The 20662-nt window shown below is 36.8% G+C and overlaps 1 protein-coding gene across 1 annotated transcript; it reads right to left on the bottom strand.

Moving 5' to 3' along the window:
* Window positions 1-495: 495 nt before the first annotated feature.
* LOC106168374 (xanthine dehydrogenase/oxidase-like) lies at window positions 496-19146 on the bottom strand. The gene is made up of 33 exons (XM_087010758.1): window positions 19021-19146; window positions 17548-17605; window positions 17203-17296; window positions 16992-17103; window positions 14417-14543; window positions 13611-13810; window positions 13305-13446; window positions 12342-12509; window positions 11989-12065; window positions 11661-11754; window positions 11171-11283; window positions 10768-10952; window positions 10095-10257; window positions 9702-9912; window positions 9295-9473; window positions 8795-8914; window positions 8207-8434; window positions 7868-7931; window positions 7531-7597; window positions 7100-7187; window positions 6651-6737; window positions 6295-6486; window positions 5836-5981; window positions 5098-5182; window positions 4684-4782; window positions 4192-4320; window positions 3588-3662; window positions 3280-3332; window positions 2605-2728; window positions 2178-2264; window positions 1639-1806; window positions 1227-1394; window positions 496-735 (listed from the first exon to the last, which is right to left on the bottom strand). The coding sequence occupies exons 1-33, from the start codon at window positions 19060-19062 to the stop codon at window positions 685-687; spliced, it is 3996 nt and encodes a 1331-aa protein (XP_086866884.1). The 5' UTR covers window positions 19063-19146; the 3' UTR covers window positions 496-684.
* Between the last annotated feature and the right edge of the window lie 1516 nt (window positions 19147-20662).

Raw genomic sequence — 20662 nt, 5'->3', positions numbered from 1 at the left:
ACCAAGGTAAAATTGTTCAACTTGATGTAACAAACATATTTTTGTTGAATTGTGTCCATACATATAAGTATGTACGCGAGTGATATACGTGTAATGGTAAACACTAAAGCAATATTATAATTATAAGATAACAAGAAAACATTTATTAGAGGTGAAAAGCAGATCCTGTACACATCTGTCTTAAGACGAAATGGTAAAAAGATGGTGATATGAGTTCTTCAAATTAGAAAACTTACAAAGACGCCTCATAATAATAACTTCCAAATCCGGTCAGGTATTTGGGTATGGTGTCTGGTTATCTTTTAGGTGTGAGTGTCAATATAGTGCCCGTGCATTCTTAGACAAAATTACAATTACTTCACTACAATGTTTAATAGCATTAATATCGCAACAGTACCGAATAAACATATACCTCAGTACTCTGGATTGCATTATCATACATGTGCTCTGACCGATTATATTTAAAGAGTCTTGAGTACATTAATGGCAGCCATTATATTCATATTACAGTTGTCCAATAAGAAAACCCTTAACCATCAATTTGCTGTTGCGAGTTGTCATGCGGTTATCATCGGGAGTTAAAGAGTCCTCAAATATATTCATGCTAACCCGTAGATAAGATTCAGTTGAAGTCTGCCAGAGAACAAATCCTGGCTATAACATCCAGTCACGTGTCCTACTTGTTCACACATCTAAAAACCTTGGCCTCAAGGTATGATGGCTGTTTGGTGAGCACTATAACAAAGCGAAGGGGGGGGGGGGGGTTTAAGTCAGTATGTACCAGTGCCAGTTGGTTGAAATGAAATATTCTGGTTCTGAATCGCATAAAGGAAATCAAAAACAGTGTCGTGTATAAAACATGTAAAATTTTCCATTTTGTAGGCAACTTTTTATTTTTTTTTTCTGCTACTTAAAGCAAAAAACTTTCAAAACTAACTGCCAGGTAATACTGCCAGGTAATACTACAGCAGGTAATACTATGTAGCAGCCTTATTTTACATAGTTAAAGTGAGACCAGCTGAAGTCTAGGAGAGGGAGACCCCGCAAACTAGAATAAGTCTAGTAACAGATTAAAAAAAAATAGAGATTGACGAATTACTGATGTCTTGACCTCATATAAATCAGTTATCAAATTAAAATGTAGCATTTATCAATGCGAGTACATTGCCTAAGAACAACTGTTTTCGTGGCCAATACATAAACAACCTTTCTCAATGCACGTTTACCTGGCGTGTAAACTGATCCTCACATGCCATCCTGATCCTCTCAGCTGTGGCTGGACTGTCCAATCGGAACCTCCCTTCCAAACCGGACTCGGCTCTAGCAGACGATATGGCATCCTTGATGGCAAAGAACACTGAGGACGCCAGGAACAAAGGGGGTTCACCTATACCCTGTCAACAACAAGAGCCGGACGGTATAAGTCTACTCAAAGGTACTTTTTGTAACATGTAAACGATATCAAATTTAGATTAATACCTGGATGCGAGATAATGCAAAGAAAAATTGCTCTCTTTACTACAGATGTCATATTCAACTTGTGATATTACAATAACGTATTTTGGGATTCTCTGTACACAACCAACAAATTGCAAAATCAAATGTTGGATAACTCTTAATGATTCTGTGTATCCTTACTTTGGAAGAATATACCGCTTTAGGATTGGAAGCACCTTTCAGTAAAGAAACATTGAATTCCACAGGGATGTCTCCATAACCAGGGATCTTGTATTTGTTTGGACCATTAGTTATCAGTCTTCCCTCAGAAGAGTATCTCAGTTGTTCGATGGTGAATAGCCCATAGCCCTAAAAGCAAATGCATCCTCTCAGAAAATGAAATGATACACTGGTTGGGAGTGTTACAAGCATCCATAAAACAACATTTTTGTTTAATTTTATTCATAGACTTTGCTTTACCATTTCAGTGCGGCTTAATGTGGTGTCCAGGGAGTGAATTCTACAATAATTATAAATGCTATTGCTTTTTAAAAGAGCTGATGGCTTGCTATTAAGTTATCCTTATGTAAAAAACAGAGCACTCTCCAAAATATTTGCCCAATGAATAAAGAACAACAATTCTGTAACTTATAGGAGCCCATCCAATAGTTTTGATGAATTATATTAATTTTCTTCTTTTGTAATTATTATTATTATTATTATTATTATTATTATTTCACCTGCGCGAAGGCTCCCTCTATCTGTCCAATATCAATGGCTGGATTCAAACTTCTTCCAACGTCCATAACGATATCTGTTCGCAACACCTTAGATGTTATAAAGAGATATTTATGGAACGTAAGTATATATATTTACTCTTCTTTGACTTTAGGCTAGACACCAACGCAATTGTATAACAATGGGTAAATAAACACTACAGATTGAATAATAAACTATAATGGAAATAAACATTTCATACTTTTAGAATTATGTCCAAAGTAAGTTTAATGGCGATCATTAGCTGTTACAGAAGAGGGAAACTCTTTTATTAATATGTTGACCTTTTTAACTGAAGTCAGATCAAGGTTATATATCTTTATTAAAAAAAGGATAAACACAAAACCGACACTGTCACTAAAACAGTGAGTATAAATTATAGCACATTACCACATGGTCTCCGGTAAGGCAATCTATTTCAACCACGGAACAAGCGGCGCCGTATGTGTGGTACCTCTGCGTGGTTTGCTCCCGTTCTACAGGTACATAGTTATCGTCCCAGGTATCGGGAACCCTGAATATAACAAGGAAGCAACGCAATTTCACTAGTGGAAACCGAACTTTCAGAAGACAGAAAGCTTTAATAGTGAAGAACAAATGTCAACCGCCTGGTTTGGACTGCAATTGCAGCCTAATAAAAAATCAAAATTTCATTTCATTTTGTACTGCTTTTGTTTACATAGTGTTTCTTAATATAAATTTACTTACTATGCAATTTTCGTTAGGGAGAGAGGAGGTCCCCCTTATTCCGAAGGTTTTAACAAACGGTTTATATTAGGGAAATACTAAAAAAAATTGTAAGTTGAAATACATTATTCACCCACACGTACATGTAGGTTATAAACAAAATATTGCCTCTAAAGTTTGGGATCGATGCAATAACATAACGTAAGCATTTTAACACAGACTTGCATTTAATTTAGCAGATTGGTTGAAGGTATGGGTCCATTTGTGTTTTTAAACACTACCGATTTGGGTCCAATTGTGTTTTTAAACATTATCAATTTAGGTCCATTTGTGTTTTTAAACATTACCGATACAAACACGTTTGAAGACGTGACTTACTTGTAGTAACCTGTTGCAGACAGGCTGATTCTGTCCATATAGGCAGCTTTAACCTGCAATTACGATAGATAACATTCATTTTAATATACTGAAACCTTTTTTATATAAAATATAGTTTATTTTGTGTATCATAAACCGAGCGTCCTTTCACAGGATTATTTCTACCGTAACATAGAGATAACGAATTGACAAAACTGTGCTCAAGGTTTGAATGTGCTCTGTACTTGTACTGATCAAATTCATGTTTCATAAGTTTTCATTTCCGTTAATATACTAATTATAATCATTCCCAAGCATATATCACTTACCCAATCTTCCCATGATCCACCAGGATTACCGGCTATATACGGCTCAAGTCGGTGTCTTAACGTCTTACATGCATTCTGTAATAGATGCGATATGTATACAGTTACGTGTGTGTACTAGTTCTCACTGTTTTTAGGGAGCTTAACCGTTTTCTTTTTAACAACTTAACAGGTACCCTTCGTATCAATGGTTATTTGAATGCCAATAAACAAAACTCATGTGAGCTCAACGCAATCATTTACACAAAAAATATGTACTGGTTTTTGAAAATGACTCACCAGACGACTTGATCATGATGATCGAACTTCATGCTTTAGAAGTTTTCCTTTCGTTACAGTAAGACAAATAATAAACATTTCGTAGTAGATGCCACAAACCCAAACAGAACTTTAGGGGGGAGGGAAACATTTAATCTTAAAGCTAAAAAGGGTATAAGCCTTAGTGTCCCCTGTTAGTTCCCTGTAAGCCTTAGTGTTTCCTTTAAGCGACGCCTATTATCACAGGTGGTACTAAGACCGTACTTACATGCCTTGTAAGCCTTCAAGAACTGTCCGCAAGCACTTTCCTCAGCCTATAGATGTACACGGCCCTATGTTATCAACTCACCAATACAGCCATGCCGTTGAGATCCGATCCTGTGCTGGCAGCTGTGGCAGTGGTGTTCGGAACGGTACTAGTGGTGGTTTCATTGATGTGGAACTTGTGGACTGGCAACTGTAACGCTCGACTGGCAACCTTGGACGATAATACCACGTTTACTTATTTGTATCGATAATAATGCAGGGGCACAGTAAATTAGATCTCGGCTCAATTCAACCGGTCGAGGGACAACGCGTGGGGAGGCGTGTGAGAGGCGGCGAGACCATTACAGGATTAGCGGTATTCCTTTCATGTAGGTCCGCCCTAGTTAGGTCGCAACCTTACTAGACCTCGGCTCTTCTTGGTGTTAATCCTCCCTAAATTGCATAAATACCCAGTACACTGACTTACAACCGAAGAACCTTTCCTGTTTATTTAGAAAAGCAAACCCAAAGCATGCAATCACGGCACCTTTATGGCTATACTGCCGCGTAGTCTGCAACTTTTATACTGTCATACCTGTATCATCTTAGTGTGCAATCCTTGTCCCATCTCTACACCACCATGTGTTATCAGAACTGAACCGTCCTCTTGGTACACATGAACAAGTGCTGCCCCCTAGTAATCAGACAAAACGAGATAAGTTGTAAGACAATGTCTACCGGTATACCAGTCACGTTTGATGTATAATATATAATTATATACAAAATAACAGAAAAGGGAATTTTATTTGAATATGCTATTTATAAAGTATTGAATTTATCATTAGTTGTAAACACAAAATAAAAAATTAAAAATACGTGAAAAGGACTGACTAATGTTACAGAATGCACATGTAAAAATAAAGTCAATTAAGCACAGTATGGTACCCTTTTCTTTGAGGAACAATTACCAGTACAATGATATAAGGGGACATTTTATAGATTCATGTACCTGTTCTAGAAAACGCTCATTATAGTAAGAAATCAGAAACTTGGTTGGAATCAAACTAACTCCACGCTTCTTCCATCGGTTGTCTCTGAAAGCAGAGTTAACCTTGAAAATTTTACTTTGTTGTGTTATTGATTTTAATCTAAGTTAATCCCTCTGTAATATTGAACAGCCTTGGGAGAAAAATACAGACAGATGCTTTTTAAATACCATTTGAATTCCGACTAGATAAGACGAAAGATCTCTTTTAATTTAGTGCAATAAAGTTAAGCAGTTCCAATATAATGTAATAAATGTATCTCAATAGTTTTTCAGCCTGTTTCAGCGACCAGTGGAAAATGCTGACTGTATAGAGGTAGGCCCTTTACCCATATCTACAAATTTCAAGCCAGTTGTAATACAAATACGTATACATTTAAAATCCGCTACTGCAAAAATTTATAGTTGTGTGTCAATTGACTGAGACTGCTCTTCAAATAATTATGTAACTTATCTCATGATTGATCAAGATTATCAAATGCACCGGTAAATGTAACAAAAGACTGTGGCAACGTTTTTCAAAGGCTGCCTCTGTAAAAACGGATCGAATATTCGGTAACTATTACAACTTTTTTATCTCCTCGACAAGAACTTAAACTTATTTCTTCTAGCGCTCTATCGAATCGCTTGATTATCACTCTACTGCTGTGCCTATTGTGGAGTAGTTTAAAGGCGATTCTGCTATTTTTGATGCCATATTACCTGTTAAATTTGGCAATGTCTTCTTTTCTCTGAAAAAATTCACTCTGCTGGATGACTTCATTCCAGCAACGGTCTATAGCACAGTTTATCAGTCGAATACCCTTTGGCGTTAGGTCATTTTCATTGTACATGTTTATCTCACGGACCTTCAACAAATGAAAACAATATTGAATGGTTTTATTGCGTACAATATTAAGGTTATAATACAATTCATATCATTATAGTTGTACGTACGTACTGGGTTAGTCAAAACCAGAGTTTAGGGCCTGATCCAGTTACAATAAACAGTTTACGGTGTTGTAATGTGAATAAGTGAAGCATAAATATAAAACACAAATGTCCATGTTAAAACTGTATGATAAAAGTGGTAAAATTGGATGTGGAATAGTTATGTCTTCCTGCAACGCTCCGCTATATACAGACCTACAATACAGATTCTTTGTTACATCTCATACCTACCTTATGTGAGGGGATATTCAGACTGACGGCGACATCTTCAATTATATTCTCCATGACCAGCATTGACTGAGGGGCACCAAAGCCCCTGAATGCCGTGTTTGAGGGCAGGTTGGTCTTACACAGGAAACCAGTAAGTACAGTGTTTGGAATATGGTAACAGTTGTCCAAACTGTATAATGATACACTTACTACCTGTAGCATAAAAAAAACGTACAGAAAATAATGTTTCGAAATATATATTACATTTTGTATACAAACATCGCACACTTATTTTGTAGTCATTTACATGTATATAATTTCCTTTTTGATCAGTATATTGCAATAAATATAGAAAGCATTCAGGAGTTAGATCTCACTTCTGGTGATAAATCGGAAGTATTTCCTGCATTCAAGTAGACTGTGGCGTCCAAGGCTTTGAAACGACCAACGCTGTCAATGCCAACCTGAAACGAGCATTTTGATTTGTGGACAATTAAACACAAGATAAAACCAATCCCTGGTTGTATCAGTTTCACTTATTTTGGAAATGAATCACAACAGTTGCTACACATAGACACAAGCTAAATATCGGAGTTGCTTAAATACGATTGAAACTCACCAAAACAATAAAAAATCAGCAACATTGACTGGTATACAAGACAGGATATCTTCATTATTTTGACAGAGAAGTCTTTTACCTGTGCATGTAGGTCAGTGAGTAAATATTTGAAACTTAAAAGAAGCCATTCCGAGTCCAAAATGACAGTGGATTCAGCTAGCAACTGAGCTACATTCTAACCAAATGGCAGCATACATGTACATGTACCTTGTACTTTCCAAGGAAAGGATGTCGTCCCCCTGATATCAGCATATCTTCGTCTCTATCCAACATACCACGGACTGGTCGGTTCAACCTGTGTAAAACAGTATATTCCACATGATGACTTGACATAACACTGCATAGAGTTGGTTTGAAAAGTGTCTTCTCTGTTTCATTTTATTTGTACTAATCAATGGGAAGGGGACTCTCTGTTATGGGGGACTCTCTGTCACATTACACCGGCTTGCACATGGCCTGTAAATATAGCCCTGTCACCCATGAACCGAATTCTTAGCTTCCTGGATTTTTTTTTTCATTATACATAAAAATTCGGAACATATCTTCAAAATATGGTAAAAGCTCTTCTCTGTATTAAAAACGTATATAAACTGCTAAATAACAACAAATTTTGGAAGAAAATGTTGGGTTCCACTCACTTGAAAGCAGCGATAGCTACCGGTATCAGAGTCACATAACGGGTTTCCTTTCCTCCAAAACCCCCACCTGTAGAGATACAAATGCCAAAAATATCATTGCCACAAAGCGTCAAAACGAAGAAAGGTTCATAAAGTCACAGAATAGATGCTACATGTACATGTCACAAACACGTTACACCCATACCATTGGATATATACATGTATGCTATGAACAGCTATATTTACTCAGAAGATTATTCAACTTAATTGTTGAATGTGGCTAAAGACCAATTGCTCTATCCAAGTGGAAACTTATTTATCTCAGTCAGAGGATTTACACATCTTCTTAAATACTTACCTAGCCGTTTTGTCCTGATACACACTCTGTTCATCGGTAAGCCAAGGGCTCTAGCAACATCAGCCTTCCATGAAATGTTAGAATAAAAATACTCTTCAAAGCAGGTAAAGGATTGCAAAAATTAGTTAAAACAAAAAAAATAGACAAAATAAATTTAGTTGCTGTCTCCTACTGCACATGTACAATAACATCAACCCCATCGTTTTCTAGATAGTAGATAAAGACTGCGTCCTTTGACAACAAATTGTAACTATAGTCCAATCGGGCTTAAATCGAAAGAGTCCAATCCTGTTAAGTACACATCACAGTGAAGCACTGAGAAGCGAGTTGTAACATTACCTGAGAATTCGACGGAGATTGCGTACTACAAAATATTTCAATTTCTCCATCTTCTCCTCTAGGTACGGCTCTAGCTGCATGCGTCTCCAGATAAAAATGTTCCTGCCCCCCACCTTTGACCTCTCCTTCTAAGATGTGCTCAGCCTGCTCAAAGCCACGTTCTACATCACCTGACTTGATGAGAGCCTTCGCTTCGTGTGGGTAGTAAGACTCTTTGGCAATTGCTTCCTATAAATTGGCCGTCTGTTAACTTTAAAACCCTAATTACATACCGTAACTTCCCCTAGCAAAATATCAGACCTGCTGCAAATTTGCAGCAAATTTGCTGCAATATTGCTGCAAACTGCAATTAATTATTTCTTGCATATTTGCAGTAAATTTGCTGCAATAATTTATTTCTTGCAAACTACTGCGAACTCGTTGCCGCAATTTTGCTGCAATATTGCTCCAATTTTTTCTTTTTGCTAAGGGTTATGCTAATTGTTGAAAAAAACTTTACTTAAGTTCAAAAAGAAGACTTGTTTTCTCTCTGTTTTTGTTACCACTACAAAATCCAAAGAAACATTCTATAGCACTAAGTTATGTTACCTCTATTGTGAACACTGTTGGAAGGTCTTCGTACTCAATTTTTACGGCCTTCGCTGCTCTCTGCGCATGCGTCTTGGTGTCAGCCACTATGGCACCTATCACCTGGCCATAACACGTCACCTACAATATTGAAGTACAGGACTGTAGGGAGCAAATTTTAAGATGGGAGGCGAACTAATCAGAAACAAGACTAATTCCTGTGATTTTGATTAATTGCATTGCAAGTGTCTTTAAAAATATAGAATTACCCCCCTCTCAAGCCCCTCCTTGATTCTACCAGTACATATCAGTGCAGTGATGGTTTTTACTTCAATTGATGTTCTCTTTAACCAATGGTCCACAGTCGACTCTTCATCATAGGCTGACCGATTTCAGCAATAAAAACTAATCCAAATAAAAAAGACACATTTTTTTGTGAAATACATACACCCCATTACCAAAATAAACCAATACGTTTCAGCAATTTTCCCGGTACATGTACAAGTAAACCAATACAGTACCTCCCTTGAAGCAAATATCTCCTCCCCAACTGTCAGAACTATCTTTATATTATGTCCTGGTACATCTTCGTGGCCAAAGAATGCCTCTACTCCAGGTAAAGCAAGTGCTTCACTAGTGTCAATGGAGAGGATCTTGGCGTGGGCTCTGGTGCTAGTCACCAATGCCAAGTGCAGCTCACCTAATCAAATGTGGAAAAGAGATGGATGGACGAACGAACGGACAGACGGACAGACAGACCGATAGATAAATATACTAGAAGATGCATAGATACATTGTACCGGTAAATAACAGGGGATCAAAATAAAACGTGTTGTTGATCCGCAGTTGAGACAAAATGATAAAAATAATCATCAAATGCTGAAAAAAAAAACACATTGGTTAAAAAACCGAAAGCTTCAAAAAGTACCGTCAATCAGTGGCATGTCGTCACAATACTGAGCCTCTCCGGTGGCGTGTTGCAAGCTCGCCCTGTGCTGCAATGGGCGTCCAACGGCGTCGTGTTTTGGCTGGTCAGGAGAGACCTCTTCAAACACTTGTGTACCTCGGCTGATGCTTCGTGTCAGACTGGGAAGTGCCAGTGTTTGCCGGGGTGATACTGTTGCATCTTCCATCCCAGACTAAAATGTACAATGAATTTTGGTTGTAAATTTGAATTTGAATTGCTTTCGAAATCTTTTTATGTACCCAACTAACTGCGTAGAACATATTTTGCCCTTTAACTAAATTTCTTTTCAAACTAGTTTCTTTACAATTTTGTAAAGACGATTTTGTACATGTAGGTAAGAAATTGTGAATGTACCTGTTTGCACAACTCTAATTGCACCCTGTGGAAAAACTTGAAAAAGAAACTGCAAGCCAGTGCTCTCTTGTAGGGCATCTGACCACCAATGTCCTCTGGTGGTGAATGGAAGTATTCCGCCAGCCACTGGACTACATCTGATGTCAGCTGGTCTTCCCATTTTCTGAAAATATAACAGGTTATTTTAACAGAATTTAGTTTGCAGTCAATCGGACACAAGAAAAAGAAAAATGGCAAGAAACAAGATTAGCCTGTAACTAGACAACAAGACTGCCATATCTGCATGACTAAATAAAGGTCAGTGGCAAATTCAAATAGGTCGTTACAAAAAAGAAAACAAAGAAGAAAGAAGAAACAAAGAAGAAAAATCGCTTGTAAAGATTTCTGACGTTTTCACCTCGACGTCAAATACAAATAACCTGAAATTTATAACAAAATTTATACAGCCTTGGTCATGATATACATTTCTATATTTGTAATGAAAAGAAAACACGTCTAATGTACATGTTGTTACCAGTTTATTTTAACATGAAAGAGTAGCATTAAATTACAAAACTACCCAACATACCCCAAAACACAAAATGTGAAATACGTTCATGGAAAACTACTACTAGTCTGTCGCATATCTAATCGTAGTTATTCATAGGTAAGTTAAGAAACCACGCCAGTATACCTCCCCACACATCTCCTAGCTGTTGTTATGGCCAACGAAGATGTTTCAGACATGGCACCAAAGGCAATTTGCATTTCTTTAATAATATTGGCTCCATCTTCAAACAGAACTCTCATCCCAGCGTTCACTATTGCTGTTGCATTTTCTCTGCGCTGTGCCTGCTTGTATCCGAACACAAATTCATTCTGGAAAACATTTTAATCATATTTTAATTTGACCTTAAAATTTCCACCTTTAAAATTCACATCACTCACAATTTACTTTAATTAAAAAACAACATTCACACTGACAAAATATAGGTAAACACACCCTTGTGTATCATGTTATATTAATGCAAACTGCAAACTAGGAAAAACAATCAAATTACATCTTTAAACCTTGATAGGGCAAAAATATAGCTAACCTTTTTGGAAAAAGGGATGAAAACAGACAAAACAATCTCATCCGGTTTAATATTCCAATTTCCGCGTCTGATGTAAAAAGTGTTGTCCAAAAAAGCATTTCTCTGGCCACCCTCTAAAAATAAAAATTTAATTACATACATTAAAATATGCATTGGAAAATATACAGTGTGGTCATGCACAGAAGCAAAATTCTTAAGGATAGAAGATTTATCTGTTATCCAATAGCAGCAAATAAGGAGATTTTGGCGAAGGGTAGAAATATCCTTAAAGTACTACGTAACTGGAAAAGGCAGAACTCATCAATATTTTTAAATTGTTGGCGTTCACTAAAAACATAGAACGTTTCTCTTCAAATGACAGTATTTATGTCAATAGTGGTCAATATACATATACCATAACTGAAAATGTTGCCGAGCAAGAAGATAGTTATGCATGAAACCATAAGGTTCTTGCGTCCGTTGGTATGGGGAGAAATTGCAATTCATGTACCTTGCGATATCAGGGTTATCGTGGATCCCGTAGCCATCAGGAGAGGGACGAGGTCGGAATTGTGATGTGTCCACAAAATATTCCCAGCCAAAGACTGAAATCAAATTGGTTTTCAAGCGTAACGTAGGTTTTTATGTATGAAATAGGACAAGTTGTTGGCTTACATATCTTTCACTGGTAATAATTTTAAAAAAGAACCCATCTTGTTGCCGGTGTTCTTGCAATACATAGTATTGTTTCTTTCTGCGGCTTATCTGATATAGTTAACGACAGTTTTTTCTAAATGTTATACAATATAAATCGAAAAACAAACATTTGAGAGACGCACGGCTACATTACGAATTTGATGTCCTGCAATCTCATTTATAATCCCCCGCATGGCTACCAAGGTCTTGTATTTGTATTCTGCAAAGACATTGGTTTTGATTACAATATTTCAGACAAAATGAAGTTGAAAATAGTATACCCAGGACAGTGTTTTTACGCAGGTCATAAAACATTTTAAAAGCCTAATATGTGATGTTTTTTTTTATTCATAACATTTAGTCCTAAGGCAGATTCAAGTTGACCATTTCTTCGAAGTAGAATTTAAAACAGTTGAATGAAAAAACAGTTGAATGAAAGGTTTCATAGAATACTGTATTAAAACAAAAACACTGTATTTCATCATGTATTGTCTACCTGTTGTATTCTTGATGGTTTCAGTCAAAATCTCGCCTAATCTCGCAAGGGTAACTGCGCCACCAATATGGATCCCTGTGTCATCCACTGCGACTTCATGTAATTCTGGCACGTGTGTCGCAGCAATCATAACTTGGGCATGTGCTTTTCTGTATTTTGTATCCAACCCTTAAAAGGGTTAAAAGAACAATATCCATAAACAAACAACTGTTTGGAATGCAAAAATACTAACAAACGTACTCTATACCAGGGCCAAAGATTGATATATCACTAGAAAGTAACATATATTTTCCAGAAAAAATGTGCACACCTTTCTCTGCTGTGGCTCTGTGATGAAATCTGAGCAAGTCCCCGAAAAGTCCCTTTCACGGCATTCAAGATTCTTTTAAGCATTTAAAAATGCTCCGACCTTTTAAGTTAAAACTGCTGGCTCCACTGTGATAGCTAGGATTTTCATGTGCACAGTTTTGGAAAACCCTTCCAAAACACATGACTTATTTACCAGACATGAGTGGAGACAGATCATCTGTATGCCACGTGCGTTTAGCAGAGGGCACTTCGCAGAGTTACAAGGGTTTTATACCGCGTAGAAATAATTGGTTTTATTTGATAGTAAAACAAAGAGGTCCAGCCAGAGCTTTTGCATAAAATTTATGTCACGCCTTCTGTTAGAGAGTGCAACAAATTATGCCCTTCACAAAGACACATTGTAATAGACACGACCTACGGCAAAGGAGAACATTTGATAACAATGCCTTCAACACCATCTACGTTTTTCCTCTTTGTCCACATATATATAGAAGGCCATAGGTATATCAAAATGAGTTTATCGATTCCCTATCATGGGGCCTACTGGAATACATTAAAATACAACCCTCTTTAACTTAGACAACTCTCTTTGCAAAATACAAAAATGTAACAAGATATGTGATATAGGGATGGAATAGAATTTTAATCACCTACCAACAGCTGTGTTTCCAATAACAATCCTAGCATTGGGATATTTGGATTTCAGTTCCAGAAGATCCTTCAAGAACACAGGCCGTAACCAGGTAACCCTCTCACTCTTGAACGTTAGAAACTTTGTCCCGAATCCATTCGAAATCTGCAAAGATAAAAGTAAAAAGGCAAAATGGTCCAATTGTGCAAGATTTAATTTTATTTTGCACAACGGAACGTTTTAACATTGTTCGTCACAGAGTTGAATTTACTAAACACGACCGATGAAATATAAATTTAATATATCTCAATAAACATTTTTGGGCTTACTTTTAATTCAGGGGGGAATATTGGTTCCTGGGTCGTATCGAAGGGCACAAAGTCGCATGGTTCAGCGGCATCAAGAAAATGCTCTTTGTTACTTGGCTGATTTTTACAACATTTGGTTCCTATACAGCAGGGTTCGTCTTTGCTGAAAGTCTTGAATCCTTCAAGGATAGGTCTGTAGCCAGTGCATCTGCAAAGGTTTCCTAAAAGGATCGACATTTTAAAACCGTAGCTTAATGTTCAATTACATATTCATGGCGAAAGCGAAGGCATGACCAAGAACTGTGTGACTGAATAGCATGAATATTCCAATGAGCTGGTCAATAAGTACACATGTATCTCAAGAGTCACTTATCAAGAGAAAGAAGAGAAAGGACCTGTATAATATGCATCTTCAATACCAACTTCAGTGCTAACATGTATACAAAACGTATCCACACACTTTGCGTACAACGCAATGAACATCAGATATTCAAGCTATTCCATTTTTTAAATTTATAACTGTTGTGTACTATGCCGCGGCTGTTCAAGGATTGGAATACGTGGTTTTTATGTCTCCTCATTAACCCAAGTGAAACTATAAATAAAGGACAAACACAAATATGGTGTTCGAAATTTGACTGGTGATGGCTGCTTTTATTGAAAGGTCTCTCTAGTAAAAGAATAGTGTAAAGTTATATTATATAGCATTAGATAATGTTGGGTAAATTAAAATAACGTAATGTTATTGCATAAATATTAAATATCTAAACAAATAGTGCACATATTTTCATTCGTGGGGTTGCAAAGAAACATGATTTAATCGGTACCTTGGAATATGTTTTCCACTTCCTCCTCTTTTGGCTTTGGCTTATTCCTTAGTAACGTGTACATTGACATCACCATTCCTGGAGTGCAGAAACCACACTGTGTGCCGTGGGACTTGGCTATCATCTCCTAAGATGGCAAATGATATCGTCATTAAAAATAATGTGCATTCAGTTCAGTTTATTTTATTAAAGTGTCACCCATAAAGATAAAAATAAAAACAATAAGAGTTAAAACAATCGTTACAACAAGGCAGTTCTATAGAGAACTATGAGAGACTAAAAACTAATTACAGTTTAAATATATAAAATCTCTTCTTAATCCTAAGAAATGTCTACAGGCTTTGGCAGTGCTAAAAATCATTTTCGGACCGTCAATCAGGAAAAGAAATTTGCTTTGTTCATCCAATAAATCAAAATCCGGCTTAAAACATTTAGCAGTTCTCATTAAATCAGTACGATGATCATTAAGAAATGGACAATTAATTGAGAAATGAATCTCATGCTCAACACAACCTGATTCACAGAGTATACACGTTCTCTCCAGGATTGGAAGTTTTTCATACCGTCCAGTTTCTATTCTGAGTGGGGCCACCCCACATCTCAGTTTAGCCAATGCCCGCCGATCCTTGAGCAATAAAGTTGGTTTCTTAACGTATTCACTAACTACCAAGTCTTGCTTAAACAATCTGAATAGCCCAAGCTTATTTCCATCTCCATTTCTGCGTGGGGTATCATCCCATAGTTTCGCCCACCAATCGGAGTGACATTCAAAAGCTACACTTTCCCTAACACAATTCAGTTTGCTAGTCTTGGGTATATCAGTGTCAGTAAAGTAAAGATGGCTTACTCCCAGATCACTAAATTTACCTTTAACCCTAGTTATCCAATTTTTCTTTCCATTGTTTGATACACGTAAACTCCATAAAAACACCTTTTTAGTTAACCTATTACACTCCATATTAACTAATCTACACCAAAAAATTGTCACATTAATTAACTGCTTTTCAAAAGGCGAAGTCCATCCCATTTCAGAACGCTAGGCAGCGGCTGGCGCGTACCTACCCACGCCCAAAAAATACCTGCAAGCTCTATTGAAAACAGCATTAATCTGAATAAATTCCTGTAGTCCCCATATAGCAGAAGCATATTCTAACACAGGAGCTACAAGTGCATCGTATAATTTCGTAAAGCATGCATAGAACATGCCCCCACAAACCTTGCATTTTGCAATCAGAAGACCTAGAGTTCTGCTTGCAGACTTAGCTGTACATGATACCGTCTTATTCGCATCAAAGTGCTCAATATACCACATACCCAAGAATTTATATTTTTCAACAATATTTACTATAAAATTGCCACATTTAAAAACATAATTTGTCCTAGGTATTTTAGATGACTTAAAATGAACTACCTAGGTCTTGTCCTCATTCAGAGTCAACTGCCATTTATAATTTATATTTTTCAACAATATTTACTATAAAATTGCCACATTTAAAAACGTAATTTGTTCTAGGTATTTTAGGTGACCTAAAATGAACTTTCTGGGTCTTGTCCTCATTCAGAGTCAACTGCCATTTATAGCACCACTTGTGCACTACATCAAGCATTGACTGTAAATCCTTCTCATTTTTGGCCAAAAACACGTCATCTGCATAAAGGAGCGAGCAGATCAGCTCATCATTTACATTAATGCCTTTACCCAGAGCTTTAAGATCATGTACCATATCATTAATATAAATGTCAAAGAATAAAGGTGACAGCAACCACCCCTGTTTTTTACTCCAGTTTCAATGTCAAAGAAACCTGTTTTATAGTTATAGCACTTTGGGTTATCATATAGAACTTGGAGGGAATTCATAAAATTTCCGCGTATTCCTAGTTTAAATAATTTATACCATAAAAGAGACCTATTAATTCTGTCGAATGCTTTTCTTGCATCGATGTAACACGCGTATATGCTCTGCTTTTGCTTTAAACTATTTTCTATAATACTAGACATTACATACATGTGATATAAACACCCACGATCTTGTCTAAAACCATTTTGTTCGTCAACTATTATTTCATTATCTTCGGCCCACTTCGATAATCTCCTGTTCAGAATAGATGATAATATTATTCCTCTATATTCTAGTGGATCGCATAAATTAACACCATCACCTTTAGGTATGGGATTAATGACGGACCTAAGCCAATCTTAAATCTTAAGGACCACAGAGTTAGCAAAACAGTACTTAAATAGGTTATACAAAAATATAATAGTTGTATTGTAGCTTTCCAGAATAACATACAGCTTTACCCCGCACTGTGCTTCAAGTAAGGCAACTATCTGCAACGATGTCTTATTAAAGATCTCAGTGATAAAAATTTTCTTGGAGACAGGTATAATTCCAAGATTTATTACTTGCTCGCATGTAACTGTTTACAGTTGCCATATGATATTTTAAAAAGCATTATATACAACTTCAATTTGACCATACCGGTACGGTTGTTTTTGAATGAAAGATGTATCAGGGATGATTTTTTTTATTATTATTCACAGTACATGTATGTCTTCTACTTTTTCACACCATACCTGAACTGGGTGTAGCCTCGTTTTCGTACTACCAATCCCCTCCACTGTAGTGACAGCGAGACCATGGAGAGAGCATATTGGAACAAGACACGCATTGGATGCATAATGACAAGTCAACAGTTAGGGAAAATAAATCTGTATAAAATCAACTTATCATAAAGGTTACATAGGAAAGACCCATGGAAATAACAGTAACGTGTAAGGATACAATATTTCGTCCTGTTCCTGGTCGTACTTTGATATCATCACTGTGCATGCACCGCATCCTCCTTCTCCACAGCCAAGTTTGGTGCCAGGAAGACGCACTGATACGTGGAGTAAAGGATACATAAATATTTGTAGCAAGGAAAAGAGAGATACGAGAAAAGGGCAAATTCCCAGAGACACGCTCAGTCCATGTAGACCGATCCAACACTGTGGGGTCTCTCGCTGAGTGCCGTCAGCTTAACTGAATGAGATCGTCATGGTTTTGCAAACGACGAAGTGCGATGAGTACAATTTGATGTTATAACTTTATGCGCTGATGGTTTCGTATGTTGCACGTCCAAAAGGATACGTATTTTACGCAGATACTGCAGCAGTGTCGTCTCCGGGTCGGCGTTCTTTTCTATGATCTAAAAGTTATGACGTCAGATGTTCATGTTATTGAACAATTTTTCACACTGGATTTCGCGAAAAGATGTTTATTTAACGAAATCTGCCTCCTGTAGTTTATCTGTTATCAAGCCAGGTAGCTCTTGTATTTAGGACTGTGAAAAATTAATTATTTGAATTAGATTATAGATAGGCCTATGTTGCTTCTTTAAGCAGTGTTACTGGTACCCTCTACCAGGGTCGCAGTTATTATTGTGGACATTTTATGCTGTAGACATATCTGTGAATATCTGTGGAAAATCAATCTGTCGCCCTGGTAAAAAGGTATGTTACTGATACGTATATAACATAAATGCCTATATCACGTACGCATTGCACCCTTATGCAAAAAAACGTTCTGTAGAAATTGCCATTCTGTGCAGTAGGAGAGACCGGGGCTAGTTGGACCCCGGGGTAAGTTGCCCCCGCGTCAATTTATGAAAAAGTAACTACGAGGTAAAAAAAAAATTGGCCACTTGCTCTTGTAATGTGACCGTAGCCTACAATGCCAAGGAAGTGTCGGACGTTAAAAAGTTTTACTTAAGCGGTGAGTCCAAATAAACGATTTCTGCACCTAAAAGTAATTTTGTTTAAGAGATTTAAAAATCTATTTTCATATGCTTTTGATCGAATAAAGTATACGTATAGGGCATCAAACTAAAGCTAATTGTTTGAAATTTTACAAAAATGTTTTATCGCAGTCCATTCTTGCACTATAAACGGCTGCAATCCTTAAATATAAAAATTGTGCACCTGGCGCTAGTTGCCCCCCTTGGCTCGGGGCAAGTTGGACCCTCATATAGACCACAATCCTTTGCGCGCAACAGAGCTATAGACCATTGTTAAAGCAAAGTTAATGGTTTGTTAAATAATTACCAGTTTCAGACTGAATTTGTTAGTTTCTTTTAAAATGAAAATTTATTATTCGTTTTCATTTATTAAAAACCTGCTTAATACTGCATTTAAGTATAGGGTGCCAACTTGCCCCGACCCGGGTGCCAACTTGACCCGCGACGGGGCAAGTTGGCCCCCTGACGTCAATAGCGTTTTTCGTCAAATTGTGAGCCATCTGGCATTATATTTGAAAAATAATGACGTTGCATACGTAGCTTACTTCATGGTGCTTACTTCAAAACCACTTTTGTTACTCTAACTCATGCCCAGTTGGCTCTTCAAGGCCAAAAGTGTCTAACTGGGCCAACTAGCCCCGGTCTCCCCTAGTCGTTGCTGAAAATATGAACTTTTAACCAAAACTGAGTTAAATATTGTCAAGAATGCATTCCGTATTTTCTCCAGTAGATACAGTTATGGTCAGTTTAAGAAACAATTCTTAGTTCATCTAAAGAACAGTAATAGATGACAATAAGTACGTGACCGCGTATTAAATTCGAAATACCTTCTTTCCATTAACGAAAAATACTAGCTCATCAGCGTCCATGCTCTTTGTTAACAGTAACCTCACGGCTACCGTATGTTCGGTTGTAGGCTTATGTTTCTTTCAGGTAAGTAAGGTTAATCCAACTGGAAACACGACAGAAGTGTACTTTGAGAATAGCAGGTTGTACAGCGTACATGTCAATGGTTCAATATTATGCTTCATTCAGACTGTACCACAAACAGCATAGAGAGGAGAAATTGTCATGGAAAGTCTTCACATGGGGGCTGACACACTGCATACAATGTTGGGCAACCGATGTATCTTTTGCTGACGCTTGACGTTTTAACTGCATGTATCACGAGATGGTATAGCAATATATCAAGCCTCGGTCACAACCGGACGCACGACTTTCAGGATCGTACGTCCCCTGCGATTTTTGGGTGATGCGGAGGCCGTGGAGTGCGAAGAGGTAAAGGAACGTCTGCCTTGCGAGTCGCAAGGGCCACATGAGATGTCCTTTCAAGCAGGGACGCTAATTGCAAGGAGCGATGGCCGTGGAAATTGTCGGCTGTTTCACAATCAGGGTGAACAATTAAATCTGGTTAATGTTACAAGTGTCTGATAAATTAGCAATTTACGATAAGAGATTGCTGATAGACTGATATCAAAGACACTGTCCATATGAGCAAAATAATAAAAAGAATTATAATAATCGGACTACAATTTACAAAAATATAGCCAATTATGTGTTCAAAAAGTACCTATTTTTAGCTGTTACGATGGGCCATTTGCAATTAAGGTCATAAATATGATGCACTAGCTCTTTATGTCAATGATTTATGGTGAATATGATATTGGTATATAATTCCCACAACATATGTTTTCTCTTCTAGCAGGTTCTTCCAAAGAAATGATCTTAGAAAATATTATTTTAACCATTTTGCTGAAACAGGCTTTTGTACACATTTTACTTATTTTTGTTAATGCAATGAAAAACATACTTGATAAGGCCAAATATTACTTTGAAATCACCTATGTGATAATAAGATGAATTTACCATGTTATGACTTAAACTTAATAAAGGAGTTGTGCATATGTAACCATTATTAATAATGCTATGGTATTTATAATCATGAGCCCCTTGGTGTCTCCTAATTTTTGTAGTGTCCGTACCCCCCTATCTGTTTTATTTAGGAATCACAGCATATTCTGTCTGATTTTATTTTTTTTATGTATGTCCACACTGACATTTATTTTTCAGGAAGAAAATAGCACATTACCCCTTATTATGAAAAGATGTGCAAGAATTTGGTGCCAAATGTAGTGTCCCTACTGTAGTGTCCGTACCCCCAAGCTATACATTAACTATTGGATAACTGGCTACTTATCAATGATGATAAAACTTCAAAATATGGTACAAAATATTGTTCTAGATTGTATAAAATGCATTCATGTCCTATGATGTTTAGAAAAAACCTTGTATATAAATGTATATTCGATAAAGTGATACTAATTAATAAGAGTCAGGCAAGACATTTTGCAATAAAATAATGTCAGTAAAGATGCTACTCTTTGCATTCAAAACGAACAATATTGCTTCCAAAATATTGCCAAATATAGCTTATTGAAAAATAATGAATTGTATATGGATTAATATTCT

The sequence above is a fragment of the Lingula anatina genome, chromosome 4 (genome assembly GCF_051362555.1).
Source record: "Lingula anatina isolate TDL-2025a chromosome 4, LinAna3.0, whole genome shotgun sequence".
Classification (NCBI taxonomy): Eukaryota; Metazoa; Brachiopoda; class Lingulata; order Lingulida; family Lingulidae; genus Lingula; species Lingula anatina.
This window is presented reverse-complemented; position numbering and strand designations above follow the sequence as displayed.

Coding starts and splice junctions, on each gene's coding strand:
- LOC106168374 (XM_087010758.1), bottom strand. CDS start 19,062: ATGGACGCTGATGAGCTAGTATTTTTCGTTAATGGAAAGAAG. Junction 13,811..14,416: donor AGTGGAAAACATATTCCAAG/GTACCGATTAAA, acceptor CGATCCTTTTAG/GAAACCTTTGCAGATGCACT. Junction 9,474..9,701: donor CGACATGCCACTGATTGACG/GTACTTTTTGAA, acceptor ACATTTGATTAG/GTGAGCTGCACTTGGCATTG.